At 42.8% G+C, this 23,095-nt stretch overlaps 4 protein-coding genes across 10 annotated transcripts in view; 3 read left to right on the forward strand and 1 right to left on the reverse strand.

The window, feature by feature from the left end:
* Positions 1-2,204, forward strand: part of CFAP70 (cilia and flagella associated protein 70) — a 118,489-nt gene extending 116,285 nt beyond the window's left edge. Inside the window, exon 25 of the mRNA XM_017854515.1 lies at positions 902-2,204. Within this exon, the coding sequence (XP_017710004.1) occupies positions 902-982 (81 nt within the window). The 3' untranslated portion in view covers positions 983-2,204. The remainder of the gene's footprint in view (positions 1-901) is intronic.
* A 53-nt stretch (positions 2,205-2,257) lies between these two features.
* On the forward strand, positions 2,258-4,553 carry MRPS16 (mitochondrial ribosomal protein S16). The gene is made up of 3 exons (XM_017854535.1): positions 2,258-2,466; positions 2,915-3,175; positions 3,947-4,553. The coding sequence occupies exons 1-3, from the start codon at positions 2,454-2,456 to the stop codon at positions 4,084-4,086; spliced, it is 414 nt and encodes a 137-aa protein (XP_017710024.1). The 5' UTR covers positions 2,258-2,453; the 3' UTR covers positions 4,087-4,553.
* A 131-nt stretch (positions 4,554-4,684) lies between these two features.
* Positions 4,685-22,751, forward strand: DNAJC9 (DnaJ heat shock protein family (Hsp40) member C9). 4 transcript variants are annotated; one of them, XM_017854532.1, is made up of 6 exons: positions 4,685-6,837; positions 7,058-7,618; positions 7,798-7,938; positions 8,740-8,994; positions 11,285-11,371; positions 11,695-13,197. In XM_017854532.1, the coding sequence occupies exons 2-6, from the start codon at positions 7,439-7,441 to the stop codon at positions 11,809-11,811; spliced, it is 780 nt and encodes a 259-aa protein (XP_017710021.1). In that variant the 5' UTR covers positions 4,685-6,837; positions 7,058-7,438; the 3' UTR covers positions 11,812-13,197. The 4 variants fall into 4 exon arrangements, with proteins under 4 accessions (XP_017710021.1, XP_017710022.1, XP_017710023.1 ...); XM_017854533.1 differs by lacking the exon at positions 11,695-13,197 and adding an exon at positions 21,912-22,751 and having other exon boundaries at positions 4,685-7,618; XM_017854534.1 differs by lacking the exon at positions 11,695-13,197 and adding an exon at positions 20,157-20,242 and having other exon boundaries at positions 4,685-7,618.
* Positions 12,971-23,095, reverse strand: part of FAM149B1 (family with sequence similarity 149 member B1) — an 80,061-nt gene continuing 69,936 nt past the window's right edge. For 3 of the 4 annotated variants that reach the window (XM_017854526.1, XM_017854529.1, XM_017854528.1), the window contains 5 exons: positions 21,881-22,105; positions 20,134-20,257; positions 19,755-19,880; positions 15,719-15,791; positions 12,971-14,194 (listed from right to left, as the gene is read on the reverse strand). In XM_017854526.1, the coding sequence (XP_017710015.1) occupies positions 14,121-14,194; positions 15,719-15,791; positions 19,755-19,880; positions 20,134-20,257; positions 21,881-22,105 (622 nt within the window). In that variant the 3' untranslated portion in view covers positions 12,971-14,120. Of the gene's footprint in view, positions 14,195-15,718; positions 15,792-17,459; positions 17,502-19,754; positions 19,881-20,133; positions 20,258-21,880; positions 22,106-23,095 lie in introns of those variants that run through there. The other variant, XM_017854527.1, reaches the window with a different exon arrangement.

The raw sequence follows: 23,095 nt of genomic DNA on the forward strand, positions 1-23,095 counted from the left end.
TAACTTGACTTGAAAGACAGTGGTTTAAACAAGTTAGTTTTTTCTCATCTAATGAAAAGTCCAGGGCTCATACTGCAGCTCCACAATGTCATCAAGGAACCCAGCATCTATCTTTGTGCTCCACTAATTGTAGCATGCAGTTTCTATCCCTCATAGTTGCAAGACAGCCATTGTAGCTTGCTATCATATCCATGTCTCAGGCAAGATAAAGAACAATAAGGGAAAAAGGAAAAAGGGGCCATGCTACTTCACTTCCCTTTAAAGGACTTTCCCTAAATAAAGGGCTTCTCCAGGTGTCCTACCCAATGACTTTAGTTTACATTTACTTGGGCCACAATTGGTCATGGCTACCTCTAGCTGCATGGGAAGCAGGAAAATGTGGCTTTTTAGCTGATTGCATTGCTGCCTTGAAAAGAAATTAAGATTTTGTTAGTAAAAAAAAATGGGTATTCAGTAGGCTCCTAGATGCCTCTACTACATATCTAGATTCTAAAACTAAAACCAGATCTAATATAAGCCTATGATTTCTGTCTCTGATTCCCTGATATCACTTGCCAGATGGGAATACTATGCATTAGCCAAGAGATGCTGGTAATAATGTGAACGCTTTTTAAAAATAAAAAAGTAGACTTTAATGAAGTTATCTTACAAAAAAAATGTACAAATCATGACTGTTCAAAGTGCTTGATGAATTTTCACAAAGTAAACATATCCATGTAATAACCAGGACAAGGTTCTAAGGTCTTCTACTGGAGTATGAAGTAGGGAATATAGGAAGAGCCAATTCCATCCCCGGGAACTATGTTCTTTAGCTGTAGCCCCACAAAAGAGGGGTCTTCGAAGCCACATAAAGTATATCACGTATGACATATGTATTTCCCTTTCTTTCTCTTTAATGTAGCTGAAATTGAAAGATGAGGCTCTGCTTGCAGAGATCCACACACTACAGGAAACAGTTGGCTTTGGAAATCCATCTTTCTGATACCGCTCCAGCTGAACAGTTTTCCGTATGGGACTCTGAGTTCCTTTCCTTCCCAGAGAGTTTCACCATATGAAGTCTGGAGCTGGAGAACGAAAGAATCTTCACCATAAACAGAGACCCATTCATTTATTTCCATTGGCTGTGTTACTGGATGTTTTATTGGTTGACAAGAAACTGGGTCACAATAAAAAATGAAGATATGAAACTCAAAATTCATCAGTGTGGTTCTGGAGTTAACGTATACTGAATTATATGTAGGTATTTAGTTATATAAATAACTACAGTGTAATTGCTATAATTATACGGCATATATATACATATAATAAAATTAAGGTATAGTGGGGTCATTAGGGTTTCTGATGAAAGCTTATTGGATCACTCCTGGAGGAAGTCTGGTGCTAAGGTCTCTGGACAGGTTCAGTTAACTGAAATACAAGAATTAAGGCATCATTTTCAAAGGTGGCCGGAGGAAGACTGCTATGCTGGGTCACTGTATTAGGGCAAAGAGCATGTTAGCCCTTTGGAACTAACAATAAACGAAAAAAGCTGAACAGAGAGGTCTTTGCTGAAGGTGGAGCTATTGACACCTTCTCACCATACACAGGCATCTTCATGGATCTAAACCACTAGGGATCCAAGGAGACACCATTACCCTCATCACTGAAGCCATATTCTAGGGCTACAGATGTTTAAAAAAAAAATTCATACTTCACCTCTGCCCTGGATCACAGCACGGCAAAAGCAGGAATAACCTCTCCTTTATTTTTTAAGGTGTGATTGCCTCGACAGGGGTGGGACGACAATAGGAGGAAAGGTGAGAGGTAAATTAGTTTTAGTTAACGAGAAGGATAAAGTAAACTCTAGTCACTTATAATCCTTCTTGTAGTCTCGGCCCTGACACTACCTCCTCTGTGAAGTCTTCCTCAGAAAGCATTAGGTCTGCCTTCTCTGCTCGCTCTCCTTGCACTGAGTACTACTGATCGCCCTAGTTTATCTGCTGTCATCTCACGGTCTCCCCAGCGGACTGTGAGCTCCACGAGGAAAGGACAACGCCCTTTAGTATTTGACTTCCCAGCGTTGCGCCTGGGCACCAACGCTTGCAAGATGGATGGATGTTGTAGCATTTCTCTTGGAGCGCCTGGGATTCGCCCAAAACTTGACTCCAGCAGAGACTCTCAAGTCTGAGAGGGACCGCACCGCCACGCCCACGAGACACCACGAGAAACGCCTCTTTTGCAGCAGTTTAAGGTACCTTAGGGGTCACCGTGTTGCATTATGGGAAATATAGGGCGGCAAGCGGAAGAGGCGGGGCGAGTGGACCATCCGCTTCCGGAGTCAAGGTTTTCGGGCTTTGGACGGCTTGGCGGTGCGGCCTGCAGTTTCTTTCTGTCTGTCTTCTTCCTTGCCAAGGCCGTAGAGCTGGTGCGTGAGGGTAGCGGGGCGCTCTGAGGAGCCGTACGCCGGCAGCGCCATGGTCCACCTCAGTGAGTCATCGGGCCCCCGCGAGACGTACCGGGCGGTCACGGGGCTCAGGAGTTCGGGGCCGGGTGGGGCGGTGCTCTCCCAGGCGCGATGGACGCAACCCGAACCTGAAGCAGCCACACTGCCTTACATTTGATCCTTCTCCCAGTTTTTCCCCCGTTAATCACCGGTGAAAAATTTCCACTCCACTGAAGCAGCTAAGGCTCCCACAAGGTCACAGAGCCTAGTGAATGGGAAGCCCATGCCGAGTGGGTTTGGGTATGAGGAGGAGGTCATTGTTGGCTGGAGTGGCCAAGAGGGGTTTCACAAAGAAGAATAGCGTCTAAACTGAATTGGCAGGAATGGATTGGAAGTGAGACATTTCAGTGGAAAAAGGGACTTGTGCTGTCTGTGTCATTTTGCCCTTTCTGTGCTTTTTTTTGTGTGTCCTAACCAGCTGCTTTTCTACAGCTCCTTTCCTCTGCAAGGCCTACCGTGGGGGCCACGTAACCATCCGCCTTGCCTTGGGTGGCTGCACCAATCGGCCCTTCTATCGCATTGTGGCTGCTCACAACAAGTGTCCCAGGGATGGCCGTTTCATAGAGCAGCTGGGCTCCTATGATCCATTGCCCAACAGTCATGGAGAAAAACTCGTTGCCCTCAACCTAGACAGGATCTGTCATTGGATTGGCTGCGGGGCCCACCTCACTAAGCCTATGGAAAAGCTTCTGGGTAACTCAGCTCTGGTCTTATCTTATTGAGGGGATTTTAAACTGAAGTCAGCTCCAGGACAGTGGGTATAAGAATGATTTTCGGCCGGGCATGGTGGCTCATGCGTGTAATCTCAGCACTTTGGGAGGCTGAGGCGGGCAGATCACCTAAGGTCAAGAGTTCGAGACCAGACTGGCCAACGTGGTGAAACCTCATCTCTACTAAAAATAAAAAAAAAAAATTAGCTGGACGTGGTGGCACGCGCCTGTAGTCCTAGCTGTTGGGGAGGCTGAGGCAGAAGAATCACTTGAACCCAGGAGTCGGAGGTTGCAGTGAGCCAAGATCGCATCACTGCACTCCAGTCTGGGCAACAGAGGGAGATTCCATCTCAAAGGAAAAAAAAAGAATTATTTTCATTCCCTCTAGGCTGCTCAGGACTGAAGTGGGAGCTGAAGTTGTGATCTAATTGGCATTTTGAATCTGGAGGCCCCTTTTGTGGACTCCTTTGTAAGACTTTTTGGGTGACTGGTATTTTATGCTAAAAATGGAAATAGTATGTTTTGAATGGTCATCTGTCAATTTATCTTTTTTAAAGTAAGGGGAATATTGTTAGGAAGTAGACATCCACTGTCTCCTTGCCGGGGAGAAGCAGTACAGAGTTTGGCAAGTGGGGAGCATGGTTTACATCCATGCACTGGGTCAGATCTCAGACCTCAGTTCTGTGAGACAGAGTTCCTAGGGAAGCATTGGCTTATACGGTGTTATAATAAGTGAAAAATCTGTTGCTTTTAGGTCTTGCTGGCTTTTTCCCTCTGCATCCTATGATGATCACAAATGCTGAGAGACTGCGAAGGAAACGGGCACGTGAAGTCCTCTTAGCTTCTCAGAAAACAGATGCAGAAGCTACAGATACAGAGGCTACAGAAACATAAGTGAGCTAACTTTAGTGAGCATAGCAGTGGGAACAAAGTCAAGGTTCTCTTGAAACACTCTGCAGAGATCTTAATTTTGTTAGATTTGGAGTTCAATAAATGGAGTATCCTGAGTTGCCCTTGCTCTTCTGGCCTGACCTGCACAGGGCCCATGGAGAGATTTGTTCTTGTGTGACTTAGAGCTGGATGTGGGTACTAATTAGCTTTTTTGGACTTTGTCTTGGGATAGACAGTGGCTATGGGAGGATTGGACTTTTGAGTGGGGCTCTGGGTCTCTTGGACAACTTTACAATCTACTGGCTTCCAAGACATCCTGCTTCAAAACCCCCAGCCAGACTATTCATGGCCTGTTCAAATCTTCATGTTCATCCCACAAGTGTAAGAACAGTTACCTTTCTTACTGATTTTGTAATTGGAGATTTGTATTGTCTTGCTTAATGCATATTCTTTTTTTTTTTTTTTTTTTTGAGATAGAGTCTCGCTTTGTTTGTTGCCAGGCTGGAGTGCGGTGGTGCAATCTCAGCTTACTGTAATCTCTGCCTCCTGGGTTCAAGCGATTCTCCTGCCTCACCCTTCCGAGTTGCTGGGGAGCTACAAGCGTGTGCCACCACACCCAGCTAATTTTTAAATTTTTAGTAGAGATGCGGTTTCACTATGTTGGCCAGGATGATCTTGATCTCCTGACCTTGTGATCCGCCCACCTTGGCCTCCAAAAGTGCTGGGATTACTGGCGTGAGCCAGCACTCCCGGCCTTAATGCATATTTTTAAATATACAAATGTAGATTTGTTATGAAAATTGCTTTTGGGCTTTAATAACCTACCTTTTAAGAATGAGAAACTGCTGGGCTTAAGGGAGTTCAGAATGAATCAAGATTGAACCATTCAAATGTGGCTGTGATTTCTGCATATATCATAGATGGGATCCTTCTGAGAATACTGAAATAGGGAATTAGGATACCAAGCCAATTCAGCTGTGAACCTTATTCTTGTACTTTTCTTTCTTGCTGGTAATTTTATGGAGCCAGTTAAGAAACCTGCTCTGTGTTAGGATAAACTGTATACCAATAATTTTGACAACCTGTGATGAGTGATGCATTTTACTTCTTGTATCTTTTCCTTCCTACCTTGATGCCAGTAATTTATAAGGGATCTTTACAGTTTGAATGTATTTGAATAATTTTAGTACACTTTAGCTCTACTTTTTTATTTGACTCGCAACCATCCATAGGTCTCAAGTATTCCCATGTGTTTTAAAAGCCTGAAGTCAATGAGATGAAATTCAACATCAAGAATTTGAAGTAACTTGTGAGGAAATAATATAAAGATACCATTGGGGCAATGGCTCACACCTGTGATCTCAGCAGTTTGGGAGGCTGAGGTGGAAGGATCACTTGAAGCCAGAGTTTGAGACCAGCCTGGGCAACACAGCAAGACCCCGTCTCTACAAAAAATTTAAAAATTAGCTGCGTGTGGTGGTGCTCACCCATAGTTCTAGCTACTTGGGAAGCTGAGGCAGTAAGATCACTTGAGCCCAGGAGGCTGATACTGCAGTGAACTGTGATTGTTCCGCTACAGTCCAGCCTGGGTGACCGAGTAAGACCCTGTCTCAAAAAGAAAAGAAAACATTACATAATTTGGCTACAGCATAATAATTTGATTTTCTGGTTTTTTGAAAATTTGAGTTGCAATAAAAGTATTTCAATGTGCTATTTCAATTTTCAGTAGCAAATGTGTATATAGAAAAATGTTAAAATTGATGTATTTGAGTACCTTAAAAAACAAACTGGAAGAAAGATAATATTGTAAAGCACCTACGTATGTCCTAGGCCTTTTGTGTACAAGATTATTTGTGACGATTGTAAGGCATGAAGGCAGGTAGGATTATCTCTGTTTTACAGATAGGGAAGCTGAGGCCTAGAGGTGGAAACTTGCCCAGTGATGTAAGATTCATACCCCAGTTATGCCCTCCTGGAAAGCCCTTCCCAACATATTATGTTGTCCATAGAGGGGAAAAAAAATGAGCAAAGACAGATGTCTTAACTCTGGTATGTGACTAAGATATAGGAAATTTATAGAGGAGGTTCTATCAATGTGCCCACTTATTTTGTGTTTTATGTTCTGAGAACGATTACCAGCCATCTTAATGGCTTTGCTGTGGTTGGCAAAGCTCCCCCGGGGTTGTTGCTGGTTGGCCCCTGCTTGCTTTGAGACTTTGATGCCAGGGCAGGTTGAGAGGAACTGACTTCAGCTGAGTTTGATCTTGGATCTGGGAAAGAGAAATGCTTTGAAAATCATGGCAACCCTGGGAGGTTTAAAAGATATTAATGTATCCTGGAGAGTTTGAGGCTTTGCAGAAACTTATTGGCAGAGCAGAATGATTCTGAAAAATGCTAAATCAGTCAGGGGATAAGATTTGATAAGGTATTTTTCTGCCAACTCGGGTATTCACTTAGCATTGTTTATCCTTTGTCTAATACATGTATACGCATACTTCCTTTGTGAGCTTATTCTACTTACAAAGTTTTATCCCCAGCTTCAGCCTTGCTTTGGGTCTCCAGGCCCAAGTTTCTCACCATCTCTTGGATGATTGCTCCAGCCTACCCTGCTGCCACCTGGGATCCAACATGTTCAAACCCAGCTGTGAACTTCAGAGTATTAAAAGAAAGCGCCTTTGCTTGAGCAGTTTGTTATTAAGACGGGGGCTTGGGTCATGTTACCTCCACCAATGTGTAAGGTGAAAGTCCTGTTAGGTAAGAGTTTTGTGTTTTGTGCTTTTGGGTTTCACTATAGGGTTTTCCTGCAGGGCTAGAGGGGAAGTACCCCAGCATTTCCAGCCAGTGGGGTACAAAATTATTTGGGCCTACAGCTTTAGCTGTTCCTTTCAGGAACATTTTTGAAAAAAAAAAAAATGTTGAATCATGTGAAACTGCTGAATGCTGATGTTTGGTCATTTTCTACTTAAAAAAATAGGCCAGCAGTTTGTAATTCAAGCTAATATATGAACTTTTTGAAAAAGCTGTTCTGGGACACTAAAAGACGGACGCCAGATTTCCAGAGCAAGGGGAGGAGAGACCCGAGCAACATCACTTCCCTTGAAGACCTGGCTCCTGCGCGCGGCCGGCCGAGGACTCCGACTCCACGCGCCGGTGTTATTTACCCGGGCCTGCGCCTGCCTCGTCACGGCTCGTTTTGCGGCCGCCGTAAAGCGCGGATGCGCGGCGTGGTCACGCCCCTTCAGTGCTTGTGACGCAGGCGCCCTGGGCATTTTGGGCGGGAAAAAGAAGCAGTCCTGGGTTGTACCCGGCGCGGTTGGTAGCAGCTGCTTTCTCGGAGGTCGTATCCCTGCCCGGCATGGGGCTGCTGGAGCTTTGCGAGGAAGTGTTCGGCACCGCCGACCTTTACCGGGTGCTGGGTGTGCGACGCGAGGCTTCCGACGGCGAGGTCCGACGAGGCTACCACAAGGTGTCCCTGCAGGTACACCCGGACCGGGTGGGCGAGGGCGACAAAGAGGACGCCACCCGCCGCTTCCAGGTATGCAGGAACAACACGCCGAGGCCGACGGGCCGTCAGGATGTCCCCAGCCTTTTGACCACTGGGCCCCGTCCGGGGGAGCGCGCTGAGCTCCGCTTGGCGCCTTCTGATTTGTATTTCTCGGGCCGCGGTTTCGGTGGGAGGAGCAGGGGCGATTTACGGATACTCTCTGCCCTCAGATCCTGGGAAAAGTCTATTCCGTTCTCAGTGACAGAGAACAGAGAGCAGTGTACGATGAGCAGGGAACAGTAGACGAGGACTCTCCTGTGCTCACCCAAGACCGAGACTGGGAGGCGTATTGGCGGCTACTCTTTAAAAAGGTAAAGGACTCTGGAGGTTTCTTTATGGCTGTTACCATCATTCAATCAACAAACCTTTACTGACTGCCTCTAAGATCTTGTATTTTGTGTTAATTTTGTAGGAATTAGAATTTTTGAGTTTGGCCTTGAAATATAAATACACGCACACTTACTGAAACAGGCTTTGAATTTCCTGTCAATGTGATGGTTGCACTGAAAAGGGCAGATTTATTTTTTTGCAGGATGTTCTTTATTTTACATATCCAAATGTAAGTCCTGATTCCGGATCTCCTTTTTTTTTTTTTGAGACGGAGTCTGGCTCTGTCTCCCAGGCTGGAGTGCGGTGGCCTAATCTCAGCTCACTGCAAGCTCCGCCTCCCAGGTTTACGCCATTCTCCTGCCTCCGCCTCCCAAGTAGCTGGGACTACAGGCGCCCGCCTCGTCGCCCGGCTAGTTTTTTTGTATTCTTTAGTAGAGACGGGGGTTTCACCGTATTAGCCAGGGTGGTCTCGATCTCCTGACCTTGTGATCCGCCCGTCTTGGCCTCCGAAAGTGCTAGGATTACAGTCTTGAGCCACCGCGCCCGGCCTCCGGATCTCCTTTCACTGTTGGAAACTTCACTGGTCCCTAGTTAGCAGATATGAGGATTGGATTTAAAAAGGAGGACTCCAGAAAAACTTAAGCATAAAAAATCTGGTTCAGTAATTTCAGCTCAATCAACTGTTGCATTGCAGCAATTCAACACCTAACTCTAGTTTTACTAATGTATCTTTTATTTAAAGTAAAATCCTCAAAGTTAAAGCAAATCTCCTTTGTTATCAGATATCTTTAGAGGACATTCAAGCTTTTGAAAAGACGTACAAAGGTTCGGAAGAAGAGCTGGCTGATATTAAACAGGCCTATCTGGACTTCAAGGGTGACATGGATCAGATCATGGAGTCTGTGCTTTGCGTGCAGTACACAGAGGAACCCAGGATAAGGAGTATCATTCAGCAAGCTATTGACGCTGGAGAGATCCCATCCTATAATGCCTTTGTCAAAGAATCGAAACAAAAGATGAATGCAAGGAAAAGAAGGGTAAGATTTTGAATACTGTTGATTTATATTTTGACTGCTTCCAAAACATTTGAGGGTATTTACAGCAGTGGAAGTAAACATAAAACTCCAGAAGTAAGGACTAGGGTTAACTTGGTCTACAGTTCTGATCTAGTAAAATGGGCATACCAGTTCATCAAGAGAAACCTTTTTCTAGTATGTTGTGCTCAAGATGATTTTTATTGCATAGATTGTTTAAATATTACCATAGTAAAGTAGTGCTGAAATCTTTTTTCATATGGGCCAATTCTTATAGCATTGCTGAGGCATTCCTCAGGAGATAAAGTTAGTGGAACCCAGGTCCACAGGATGGGCAGTGATCTTTACTCGGTTGAGGGGTAAAAGAGAATGACAGACTGTCTTGTTAAAAGTGCAGATTTTGGGCCTTTGCCCAGAGTTTGATTCTTGAGTTGAATACAGAATTTCTTTTATTTTTTTTAAAGAAAACTTTAGCCATCCCCAACCTTTTGGTACCAGGGACCTGTTTTGTGGAAGACAGTTTTCCAGTGACAGTGGGGTGAGGAGAGTTGGGGGGGGTAGTTCAAGATGAAACCTTAGATCATCAGGCATTAGATTCTCTTAAGGAGCACACAACTTTTAGAATGATTGCTGCCCTCATGAGTGCCCTCAGGAACTTTTCTGCAGCTTTTACATAGGAGATGCATGTAGAGAGAAAGCTGACCTTTTTGTTTCTGGTGAAAATTCAAAGGCCCTGTTTTGCCTAAATAAGAGGCTGACCTTTCTGGTGAGCTGAGGGGAGCAGCTCACCAGAAGTATATATCAAGAGCATTTTGGTTCATAGGCTACACCTGCTAAGACTCAAGCTGACAGTCAAATCTTAAGTTGTTCATTTCCTGAGATGAAACTGAGCACAGCTGCATTCACGGTAGACTGTTAACTTGAGAAACTTTCCTAGAGTTTGAGGAGAAAAATGGCATAGTTTTGAGAGACTGTTCAACAAACCTTAGGGGGATGCTGAATTTAAAGAGATAATTTGAATACAGGGGAACGGGTGTCTTATTGGGGTGGGGATCCTAATGCATCATCATCCTCAGTATTAATAGCAGTAATTGCTAGTTAGAAAATTCACAAGGGGTGTTGGGGAGTCTTATAGTTGTTACCCTAAGGTGTGCTTGTGGTATTTTGTAAACAATGCTCTAGGAACACTTGGCAAAGGAAGGCTGCTTTGAAATCAGGTAAGTGAATGTTAAAACTGAGTTTATTGATGTTGTTTCTTCTGACTAATCAGAAGTCATTTTAAACTGGGGTTGTTCACAAGGCGCCACCAGTCCCATGTAGTAAATTGGGTTTCCAGGGGAGGAATCGGAAGTACCTGTATCCTGGCAATTGCATCATTTTCTTTCTTTTTTTTCTTCTTTTTTCTTTTTTTTTTTTTTTTTTTTTGAGACGGAGTCTAGCTCTGTCACCCAGGCTGGAGTGCAGTGGCCAGATCTCGGCTCACTGCAAGCTCCGCCTCCCAGGTTTACGCCATTCTCCTGCCTCAGCCTCCCGAGTAGCCGGGACTACAGGCGCCCACCACCTAGCCCGGCTAGTTTTTTTTTTTGTATTTTAGTAGAGACGGGGTTTCACTGTGTTAGCCAGGATGGTCTCGATCTCCTGACCTCGTGATCCGCCCGTCTCGGCCTCCCGAAGTGCTGGGATTACAGGCTTGAGCCACCGCGCCCGGCCTTTCTTCTTTTTTCTAAGAGATGGCATCTCATTCCATCATCCAGGCTGGAGTGCAGAGGCATGATCACAGCTCAGTGCAGCCTCGAACTCCCAGGCTGAAGCCATCTTCCCACCTTAGCCTCCCTAGTAGCTGGGACTACAAGCACATACCACCACACCAGCCTCATTTCTTTTATTTTTTTGTAGAGATGAGGTCTCGCTATGTTACCCAGGCGGGTCTCAAACACCTGAGTTCCAGTAATCTTCCCACCTTGGCCTCCCAAGGTATGGGGATTACAGGTGTGAGCCACCATATCTGGCCTTATGTTCCCTTTATCACCATGTGATTTATGAGTGCCAAAGTACTTACTACCTCTAGTAAGTAGAATTGGGGAAAAAACAAATGGTAATTCGAATCAGAGGATCTGTGCTTGCTATCAGCATTGTTGCCTTTTAATGAATGACATAGTTATGTAATTCTGTTCATTTTGTCTATTCATATAATCCTCAAATTGAAACAGTATTATAGATTTGTTTTTGGGAAAGAGAATGTATTTTAAGCATTTTCTGGTGGCCCTGAGTCTCATGTGAGTTTCTGTTTCAGGCTCAGGAAGAGGCGAAAGAAGCAGAAATGAGCAGAAAGGAGTTGGGGCTTGATGAAGGCGTGGATAGCCTGAAGGCAGCCATTCAGGTAAACTTGGCAGCTTGTTGCCACATCTTTAATGATCTGATTCCTATTGCTAATATTTTCTTTGGAATGTTTTATTTTGTTTTCTTCTTTTAAGACATAAGTCGCATACCATCTGTTTGTCCTTTTAAAGTGTACAGTTTGGTGGTTTTTAATGTATTTACAAAGTTTTACAATTATTAACACCAATTGTAGGACATTTTCACCATTCCAAAAAAATTCCTACCCATTAGTAGTTATTCCACTTTTCCAGCCCCTGGCAACCACTAAGTACTTTCTGTCTATGGATAATGTTGTGAAAGCTTGTGTTTTAACTTCTTAAACAGAGCAGACAAAAGGATCGGCAAAAGGAAATGGACAATTTTCTGGCTCAGATGGAAGCAAAGTACTGCAAATCTTCCAAAGGAGGAGGGAAAAAATCTCTCAAGAAAGACAAGAAATAATGGAATTTTTCTCTTCAAAGGTCCTTAGGGGTAAATTGATGCCATCGTAGGCAAGGTGCAGGCAAGATTTGAAGGCAAAAGTCAACTCTTGAGAAAAGGTGTCTTTCCAGCCTGAATTTTTCAGATTGACTAGACCAACCATCTTAGTATTTCCTAGAAAGCACTTGACATTGTGTGAGGTCTTACCAGAAGGAACTTGGTGGTGACAGTTGGGAAGGCGGAGGGAGGTAGTGTCCTTCCTGATAGCACTTGCCTCCATAGATCTTCGGTACACAGAACTCTTATCTAAGATGTGGTTCTGTTCATGCTGTTTTCTGCAGTGTGCGTGTCTGTTAGATTAGGCTCTCTACCCAGCTAGAACACCTTCCAAACACTTGCTGGACAGCTGTCTTCCACATACTTCCCAGTTTACATTTGGTCTTAATGATCTTGAATAGACCCTCTCTTCATTTTACTCAGCCAGGTTTTGTACTGATGTACAGGTGTTAAATTACTTCAAGCATTTTTGTAAGAGTTGTATATGATTAAATAAAAAAAGTAAAACATGATGATTAAGTTCTGGGGGCTTTGTAATGATCCCAGTAAAATGTGACCTAGAAGAAATACGAATGGTGTTTAGGATGAGAGAAAAGTGGAAAACAATAGCGCCTGTCAGCTTCATAATAGAGAGCCTGGTTTCCCTAGCATAGAGATGTGTTTGTAGTCCTGCCACTAATTGCTGAATGTCTTTCACTGAGCTTGTCTGAATCTGTCTCCTTTTATAAAAGTTATTACATCAAAACAGAGTGAAATACAAACTTGTCAAACTGTATGTATTAAATATGTCCAGTTTTTTGGTTTAAAAAAAATTGCACCGGCTTTGAGGGAAAACAGGGTGAGGGAATTGGGCTAAATAACTTCTTAGAGGCCCCTTTCTGACTCTTTAACTTTGAAAGGCAAGCCATATTGATCTAATTGTTATAGTGAACTTGTGGTAATGGTTTGTGAGAACAATACAGGGATTTTCATTTCTGTGTAGATGAGTTGGTATGAGAATATATGGAACTTTTTTAGGAACTGTTTAAATGTTTGATTTATAGACTATTAAATATGCCATATGCATAAAGTAAGCCTTTAGCTCTAAGGTAAAGACGACACATTTTCAGTTTGTGACTACAAATAGGTTAAAAATAGTTTTTAATTGTATTAAAAATATAATTTAATGCAGGTTGTTTGAAGCATCTGTCTTCATATGATGGCATTAGAACACCTTGGTATAAAAAAAAGTTACTGTAATTTATGATTATTGAATTTATCCATTCTGAAAATTAATAAGATCTAAAACTGGCATGATAATCAAGATTTGTATTTAGTGAAATTTAAAATAAATTTAAGCCATAGTTAAAACTGTTGCTGCATTCATGAATGCCCTTAGGAAAAGGTCCACAGTAAAGTCAGAAAGCTGAACCTCTCCTGCTGTTTATAGGATATGTTTATGCTGAATTAATTGCCAGGGTTTCTTAAACTTTTAGGGAGTTATACTTTGGCCCAATAGCAGATTCTACGAATTATTTTTTGACTTCCTTTCCTTAGAGTTGCAGGAGAATATCTGGCAAGGTGCATTTAATATTTGGAAAAAAGATATGACCAGTAACCTACTTTAGGAAGAAAATAAGCATAACCCAGCATCAGGTAGGCATCATAAGGTTGAACTGTCCTATCTAAAAAAATATGCAATATACTTTATTACAGAAGTTACTTTAATGCTTAACATTTATGTCTTTAGTTACACACCCCTTCCATTTTAATCTGTTGATAGGGTAGGACATCTAAAGAGAGTTTGAGGAATGATGTCTATTGGATGAGGTCAGATTTTTGACAGCAGAATGACTTGAAACTGAGTATAGCTCTCCAGAAATGAACACAAACTGAAGTATTCTGAAGCCAGTGATATTGTCACTGATTATTTGCTGCTTTTTATGTATGTGTGAGCTCATCAAATCCTATATGATTGAACTGATCATTGTTAAAGAGACAACATGAGCAGTGATTTGGCTATTATTCATTGTTGCATCTTTGGGTACAAACTTTTCTTTCCAATGGAATAGGTTAATTTCTGCTGAAAGAGATAGTAACTGGAGATAGAAAAAACACTCATGTCATTTTTGGTGGCTGTGCTGTTTTGTTCTTCAGTCACTTGTGCCAAAATCACCCTTCATGAAGATGGTTTCTAGTCGATCTTCTATACAAGCTCTACATCACTTGATGACTGAATACGGCTTCATGAAATCTCGTATTTCCTGCAGCCTGACAGGTTCTTCTCATTTGCCTTATGGTCCCTGCCTGGTTCGAGAGACTGGTCCGCCTTTGCTTTGAGATTTTGTAGACCCATGTAACTGAGGACCTGTCAGATGACATAGAGTAACATTAGTAGGCAGTCTAGGTTTCATAATAACTCTCAAGTTTATAGCTAAGGGCTTTTTTGCTCCAGTTATGAATTGGACTTTCTTAAGGTATGAAAGGAGTAAACTAGTTTTGCAGAAGAGCCCACTAATTAAAAAGAACCAAGATGTCTGATTTACTCACTTCAGTGTTAACATTAGTTATACCTTTCTTCATTTTTTTGAGGTGGAGTCTCACTCTGTGGCCCAGGCTGGAGTGCAGTGGCACGATCTCAGCTTACTGCAAGCTCCGCCTCCCGGGTTCACACCATTCTCCTGCCTCAGCCTCCCAAGTAGCTGGGACTACAGGTGTCCACCACCACACCCGGCTAATTTTTTGTATTTTTAGTAGAGATGGGGTTTCACCATGTTAGGATGGTCTCAATCTGCTGACCTCGTGATCTGCCCACCTCAGCCACCCAAAGTGCTGGGATTACAGGTGTGAGCCACCACACCTGGCCAGTTATACCTGACTTTAGTGTAGCTGAAATGATAGTTCAAATGCAGATCTGAAAGCAGAATCTGACGAAAGCATTCAAAGACTCTACCAGACAGTGCTACGGGGAACTGAGCTGGGAAATCACTTGGACTACAAAGATGGTTTGAGGCAGACTAGTTTTTTACTGTAGTTGCTGATTAATCTTATTAACGGGAAACATCTCAACTGTTCATTACTTATAAATTTACCTTGAGCATATATAAGAATGACCCTGATGGTGGTAAGACTGTCACAGGAAGAATTAAGACATTCTGCAGCCTGGGCAACATAGTGAGACCCTGTCTCTACAAAAAATAAATTAGCTGGGCATGGTGGCACTGCTTATAGCCCCTTGTGGGAGGCTTAGGTGGGAGGATCCCTTGAGCCCAGGAGTTCGAGGCTACAGTGAGCCATGATCGTGCCACTGTATTCTGCCCTGATCAACAGAGTGAGACTGTCTCAAAAAAAAATCCCTCAATTTTCTCCCATCACTTCTTTGTTAGTACATCTACAGAGTATAATTTAAAGATAAAAAGAGTTAATGGGATAGAATCAGACTTAGCATATCCTGATGGTTTAGAATTTCTTTTCTTACCTTGGTCTAACAGATTAACTGATCAAAGCAGTTTAATCCATAGGAATATGAATTTTGCTTACATAACAAAATCCATGCCATGTTTTCAAAGAATATTTTGAATGTTATAACAAGGACTAATTTGGGTTAAACTTTATAGATTAAAAAACAAAGCAGTTTACCAAAGTAGTGAGAAGTTAATTTACATGGTGTGAAGAAAACAGGAATCTGAAACTTTTTGGCTCTGAGCAATAGAACTCTCCTAGCTTTTTATTATACTCCATGTTCCAAAATGAATGTTAAGTGATTTACAAAGATGTGAGAAAACAATAAATCCAAGAAAATCTGAAAGAAGGGGAAACAGGTGTAGGAAAAAAGACAAAGGCTGGGTCTTAACCACACAGTAGTAAATAAGGGCCATGGCCCCATCTGTACCTGCAGATCCCCTGCCAGGTCTGGCCTGATGCGGATACTCAACTGCACACGAGCGACGATACTGTGTATCCAGCTAAAAGAGAAAAGAGGAGACACTTCTTAGGATGCAGCTTCTCACAAAGGATAATATTTATCAGGTTCACAGGAAAACCTTGAAATCAACAGTGTAAAAGGCATAGACTACTAACTTGAGGGAAAAGTCAGCTGAGTGCACTGTGTTGAATTTCAAGTAGAAAATCCCAAGCCAGATGCCCACAAAGCCATTTATCGTAAAAATTGCATATTCTTCAATGTTATTACTATGCCGTTAAGAAAATCAGCATTTATAAATAATCCATATGGTTTAATATTTCAGTTAGCTTCTAAGGGAGTTTGTCTGATTTCTTTTTGTTGGCTGCTGCATATACTTTAAATGAATGCTTTCATTTAAAACAGAACCAGCATTTTCAGCAACACTGAAATACGACTTTACCACCATTCTGAAATTTAACTTTACATTTACTTTTTAGCATTATGAAATGTGAACATTTCACAGTTACCTCAAGGAATTAAAAATTGTAGAGATATGACTAAAATATTAAAATGCAAATATCAGATAAACCTATATATGACATCCTGCTGGGGCTTATGGATTAAAAACATCCCCCAGTAGTTCCCTTGAGAGAGCACTGAAATCAAGAGATTTCAGGAAGTTTTTTTCTGGTGAAGCCCCTATATTTTAGAGATCAAGGGTCAGCAAACTTATTTTTTGTGAAGGGCCAGATAGTTATTATATTAGGTTTTGTGGACCATAGGGTGGTTGCTGCAACTACTCAGCCTTGCTGTTATGGTATGAAGGCACCTATAGACAGCACATAAACACATGAGCTTGGTGGCACTGTTCCAATAAAAGTTTATTTACAAAACAAGGTGGTAGACCGAGTGAATAGCCCAGGAACTGTAGTTTACTGGCCCCTATTTTAGAGAAAACAGCAAGGAGCGAAGTGCTAGTCTGTAGTGTTAGGCCCAGGACTCACAGCTAGCATTCTTTTTTTTTGGAGACAGAGTCTTCTCGGTCTGTTGCCCCGGCAGGAGTGCAATGGCGCAATCTCGGCTTACTGCAACCTCTGCCTCCCCGGCTTAGCCTCCTGCCTGCCTTAGCTTCCTGAGTAGCTGGGATTACAGGTGTGTACCACCATGCCTGGCTAATTTTCTTGTATTTTTAATAGAAATGGGTTTCACCATGTTAGCCAGGCTGGTCTCAAACTCCTGACATCAGGTGATCTGCCCACCTCACCCTCCCAAAATGCTGGGATTACAGGTGTGAGCCACTGTGCCTGTCTCACAGCTAGCATTCTTAATAAACTGAGCAACTAGCTATCTCCCTTTTTATGACAGCAAATGGGGAGAGAAATGGTAAGTAAGTTTTACTTTGTTTTTTGTTATAAACCTAAAGAGAAGACTGAAATGTTTTCATCTGTTCAGTTTTATTCCTAAAGCAATCAAAAATTAAACGTTTTTAGCCATGTGCAGAGGTGTACACCTGTAATCCCAGCTACTTGGGAGGCTGAGGTGGGAGGATCACTTGAGCCCAGGAGTTTGAGGCTGCAGTGTGCTGATTGCACCACTACACTCCAGCCTGGGTGATATAGTGAGACACTTGTCTCTTAAAAATATGAAATGTTTGACTGAGAGTGGTGGCTCACACCTGTAATTCCAGCACTTTGGGAGGCCAAGGTAGGTGGATCACTTGAGGTCAGAAGTTCAAGATCAGCCTGGGCAACTTGGAGAAACACTGTCTCTACTAAAAAAATACAAAAATTAGTCAGGCGTGGTGGCAGATGCCTGTAGTCCCAGTTACTCAGGAGGCTGAGGCAGGAGAGTCGATTGAACCCAGGAGGCGGAGGCTGCAGTGAGCTGAGATTGCACCATAGCACTCTAGCCTGGGCGACAGTGGGAGACTCCGTCTCAAAAAAAAAAAAAAAGTTTGAGAGAATCTAGCTGTGTAATACAATCATTAAGTACTGCTTAATAAATGTCCTATATCAGATTATGAGAAGGCAAATTCAGTAGAAGTTCTCAAACTTTCTGGGGTTCACATTGAACCCCAAGAATCAGAAATGCTCACGTTTCCTTTTTGTTCTTGTTTTTGGTGAGTTTCTCCCTAAGTCAACCTTGTGGGGTCTACTAGGTTGAACAGTGTTCCCTCAAAATTTATGCCCACCTGGAACTTGTGAATGTGACCAAGTTTGGAAATAGGGTCTTCACAGATGAATCAAGGTAAAGTCACACTAGATTAGGGTGGGCCCCAAATTCAGCAACTAGTATCTTTATAAGAAGAGAGAACCCTGGACACACACAGGGAGGAAAGCCATGTAAAGACAGAGGCAGGCTGGGTGTGTGGCTCATGCCTGTAGTCCCAGCACTTTGGGAGGCTGAGGTGGGAAGATCACTTGAGCCTCAGGGTTTGAGACCAGTCTGGCCAACATAGTGACACCCTCTCTCTACAAAATAAAACATTTAGCAGGGTGTGGTGGCATGCACCTGTAGTCCCAGCTGCTCAGGAGGCTGAGGGGAGATGATCACTTAAGCCCAGGAGGTTGAGGCTGTAGTGAGCTGTGCTCTGCACTCCAGCCTGGGAAACAAAGCAAGACCCTGTCTTAAAAAAAAAAAAAAAAAAAAAAAGGCCGGGTGCAGTGGCTCACACCTGTAATCACAGCACTTTGGGAGGCTGAGGTGGGCAGATCACTTGAGGTCAGGAGTTCGAGACCAGCCTGGCCAAGATGGCGAAACCCCGTCTCTACTAAAAATACAAAAATCAGCTGGGTGTGGTGGTGGGCACCTGTAGTCCCAGCTATTGGGGAGGCTGAGGCAGGAGGATTGCTTGAACCCAGTAGGCAGGGGTTGCAGTGAGCTGAGATCGTGCCATTGCACTCCACCCTAGGTGACGGAGCGAGACTCTGTCTCGGAAAAAAAAAACAAAACAGAAATTGGGAGTGATGCAGCTGCAAGCCAAGGAACACCAGAGATCACAGGTGGTCACCAGAATCCAGGAAGAGACAAAAAGATTCTTCCCTAGACCCTGCAAAGGGAGCATAGCTCTGCTGACACCTTGATTTTTGAACTTTTTGTCTCTGGAACTGTGAGGAAAAAATTTCTGCTGTTTTAAGGCACCCAGTTGTTGGTCATTTCTTAAGCCCTAGGAAACTAATACAGAGGTCTTGGTATTGATTATCCTTACCAGTCTTCTCATAGAAGAAAAATTTTGCAGTGCTTTAGCCTGCTGTGGTTCAGGGGTCATGAGTTGGGACCAGTGTGCTGTAAACACCACCATCCCGAAAACTTCCAGGATGTGGGGTCCCTGGTTACTTCCCCAGGCTCTCCAAGAGCTCTTGCCACAAAGCAGATTATGTGGGGTCGAGCTCCCAGCCTACAAATGGGGAAGGTCAGTGCATGACCCCATTGCTGATAAGGGCTAGTAAATGCACAATAAATGGTAGGTAGTATCAGCATTTAAAACACCAGTAGAAAGAAAAAGTCCCAAACTGGGTGCAGTGGTGTGCACCTGTAGTCCCAGCTACTTGGGAGGCTAAGGCAGGATTGCTTGAGCGCAGGAGTTCCCAGTCTAGTCTGGCCAACATGGCAATAGCCTGCTTCTGAAAAAAATTTTTTATTAAAAGTCCCAACTCACTCATCCATCAGGACTCATCATAATCTGAGACCACTTTTGATGTAATTCCAGAAGAAAAGGATTACACAGTGAAGTTATACTTATCTGATATGCACTGGGATTTAATATTCTTGCTTGTGGTCAGACATACCTAAGTGTTAAATTGCTTAGAATTTGTGATTTCTGTATAAGACATTAAAGAATAGGCATCAGTGACTAGTTAGAATTTGAACAAAATGTACTTATAATAATGTTTTTATTGTTGGAAACTCAACTTTTATTCTGAGTTAAGCCTCTAGATAAAGTCTTAAGTCTGCCAAACTAGTATTCCCCCCACGTTTTCTTTCCCCGACTATCAAGACCATTCTAGGAAGTATGTCACTCTACCAAAAATGATTGAGTTGTGTTGGGCCTGGAGAAAAAGTCGGGCAAAAGGAGCCTTTCTTGTGGCTGCTGATAGTTAGGTTCATCGACCGCCGCACTTTGAGCTCGAGTAGAGTCGCCATGGGGTTTCTGCAGAGGAGACAAAAGTTACAGAAACAGTGAAAACTATCTGTAGTGTGGTATGTAGTTAAAAACCCTATCGACCATGGCAGATATGATAAGTGCAGGCCAAACAGCTCCAATTCCACGTCATAAATTATCACACTGTTTGTACTTTTGACAAAACACAGTATAAATCAAGATCAGGGCACAGATCCTGCAGAATTACTGCCCATGAGGTTGTATGGTAAGTACATGGAGAGGCAATAAGAAAGAAACATACCGTCTGTCTTTGTGGCCCCACAGTGCTCACATGTTCCGCTTCAGCTGTGCCAATAGGTGGTAGCAGATTATTTCGACTCAGGGGCATTGGTGAGGGAGAGGAGAGCGAGTCGGCTGCCACTGGGCTGCAGATACCACCAACAAGCACCAAGGTATGAAAGCATGAAGTTATAACAATACCAGCAAATTGATTAGAAATCAGGTAAATGAAGCAGATGAGTTTAATGTGCACAGAAAGCTTTAGGCTGCCTATGTTTTTAAGTAGAGATCTCAGGATTTTGGGATTTTGGAAAATTAGTTTTAAAATAGTGTTTTCTGATTTTGTTTTGAAGCTCTATACTCTGGGTATACAACAGAAGCTGACCTTTTCTCTCCCACAGAACTGGAATAAAACATTTGTCCTTATCTGGTATTGCACTTCTCTGCTGATTTAGATTTGTAAATTCCCAGCTGATGATGAAATTCTTGACAGTTCTGGACCTTCTGGTTATCCTTCTCCCTAATAACTAGAGTTCTCGGGTAAAGTTCCTAAATTTCATTTCCTTCAGTAGGATCTGGAGCAGCTTGCAGTATTCCTCATCCTTAAGACAGTAATTGAAACTGAATGATACTTTCATGCCCCAGAAGTAATAAAGCAACTTACTTTTCAACTTTGAAAAAAAGTACTGTAAGAAGGAATGAGAGATTAATCATACATCAAGACTACTCATCCCCAAATGAATGAATTTATAGCTCTGTTGGTATAGATATAGCTACATCCACATAATAATGCTTAACTTGGAAGCTGAATTGAAAACACTGCTGTGGCCTTATTATCTCATACCTTTGAGGATATTTTTAGAAACTAATCATCCTAAGACATTTTGTGAATCAACAGCTAAAAGAATTATATGTTTAAAATTGGTTCCTAGGTATTTTTTGCATGATGAGGCTCCGAGTGTCGTGAATGAAGGGTGGGAAAGGAGATTATTTTTAGTGTCACTTCCTAGGAAGTGCTAAGGGATATTTTTCCTGGTATGTAAGCAACTCCTTATCTGAGGTTTATAAAGTTTTCATTGTCAATGGAATAAACAGATCCCAATGGTGCAGAAAAACCTTAAAGGGGAATTAACTTATTTTGGAGTGAATTTCACTGAATATGTTCCCACCACGGAAAATGTTTGATTAAATAAATAGGTTCTTTATTCCTTTTGTAACCCCAATATAGTATTCTAGCCAACATTTTATTTTTACAAATAGACATAGAACTCTTTAGCTAGATCAACAGAAAGATTCAGTATCTATTTCATTAAAAGTTAACCCCTGCTGGGTGCGGTGGCTCACACCTGTAATCTCGGCACTTTGGGAGACTGAGGCAGGCATATTGCTTGAGCTCAGGAGTTTGAACCAGCCTGGGCAACATGACAAGACACCTGGCATGGTGGCACCACGTGCCTGTGGTCCCGGCTACTTGGCAGGCTGAGGTGGGAGAATCACTTGAGCCCAGGGGTTGAGGCTGCAGTGAGCCGTGATCATGCCACTGCACTCCAGCCTGGGCGACAGGAGTGAGACTCTACCTAAAAAAATAAAATAAATTTTAACCCCACTAAAAAATTTTGTATCGGATCTAAACCCATGGGCAATCTGTCATAAGACTACTTAATGATTAGTTTCTAGGCATAGATTTCAGTCTTACGTTTAAATTAACTCTGTATGTAAACTGAATTAGTTTTACCACGATTTCCAGAAGTTCTGCTTTTGAAACCTACACTCGGGCCCCTCTGAGGATTTCTTCCACAGGTCTTGGTGTTCCAGCACGTGAATGGCTCATGCTGATGGGATGAAGGGTTCGTGGCGGTGGATTGCGTCTCCTGGTGGACTGCACTGTGTATGACAGAGATGATGTACTAAACTCCACAGCTCGATTTGGCCAATTTCGAGTTGAAAGGATGGTACTGGACCCAGGCCTCATAAGTAGCTTGTCATCAAGATCTCTAGTAGCCAAATCAGAAACCCACAATGAAGTAAAGATCACTATGTCAAGAAGACAAGACTCACGGGGTGAAAAGCCTTAGACTAGAAACTACACTTAGGGGGAAATAAAGCAAAAATTAAAACCTTTCAATAAGTAACACTAGTTTCCCGATGGTACTCTAGCTAAGGTGTGAGAATCTGTTCATTATTTCAATCATAAACATAATTTACTAGAATGGACATTTGGGAAAGCAAGTCCGTTATCCACCTGCCATCACAGTCACTTTTTTAGTCACCAGTGAAGGCAAGCCTGAAGGACACCTACTCCAAAATGCTTCCCAAAAATTGCCACGGGCTGATTCTTACTCTCTTTGAGGCATTCTTTTGTGCTGAAAGATTGTCACCAGAAAGACAACTGAAAGACACATACTGCTGCTTGGGAGCAGCTGTGGCACCAGTGTGGCTCCGACCGTAGAGACTGAAGTGCTGAGCAAGTTGGAGCTGGCAGGGATTTGAGTTTGGGTTCCTTGGAAAGCTGGGAGTGGGCAAAGGGTCTTGTGCTGCCCAGAGCCAGAGCTGTGGGACCACAGTAGCCCCATCTGCATAAATAACTGAAATACAACCCTCTTCTGTAAGTCATCCAATAAATAAAATACCACACCTAAACAGTTCAGTAGCTTAAATACTGGCCTACAGATTCAGGTGTATTTTGTATTTTTTTTTTTAAAGCAAGTGACTATTAAGACATCTAAAAGTATCTGCACAAATGGAAGAAAAGTGAATAAAGCAGCTAAGCTCTGCCATTTGCTCCTACAGCTTTCAGCAAGTTCCTCAACCTTTCAGTCCACTTTGGTGTCCTCTAGTGCAAAACATGGCACCGTGCTTGGAGGACTCTGAAGGGATGCTGCCCATCAAGGAATAGGGCTAAACCTGGAGACTGTTCTGGTCTTCCTGCCTCTGTAGCAATTCACTTATGCCTTCTTTTTTTTTTTTTAAACACACCCTAACTG

The sequence above is a fragment of the Rhinopithecus bieti genome, unplaced genomic scaffold, assembly GCF_001698545.2.
Source record: "Rhinopithecus bieti isolate Rb0 unplaced genomic scaffold, ASM169854v2 scaffold_36008, whole genome shotgun sequence".
Classification (NCBI taxonomy): domain Eukaryota; kingdom Metazoa; phylum Chordata; class Mammalia; order Primates; family Cercopithecidae; genus Rhinopithecus; species Rhinopithecus bieti.

What these genes read in the sequence shown, in the direction of transcription:
- MRPS16 (XM_017854535.1), top strand. An exon ending in GCCTATGGAAAAGCTTCTGG is followed by an intron (nt 3,176 to 3,946) that starts GTAACTCAGCTC and finishes TGTTGCTTTTAG; the next exon opens with GTCTTGCTGGCTTTTTCCCT.
- DNAJC9 (XM_017854531.1), top strand. Translation starts at nt 7,439, where the DNA reads ATGGGGCTGCTGGAGCTTTGCGAGGAAGTGTTCGGCACCGCCGACCTT. An exon ending in ACGCCACCCGCCGCTTCCAG is followed by an intron (nt 7,619 to 7,797) that starts GTATGCAGGAAC and finishes CTCTGCCCTCAG; the next exon opens with ATCCTGGGAAAAGTCTATTC. An exon ending in GGCGGCTACTCTTTAAAAAG is followed by an intron (nt 7,939 to 8,739) that starts GTAAAGGACTCT and finishes CTTTGTTATCAG; the next exon opens with ATATCTTTAGAGGACATTCA.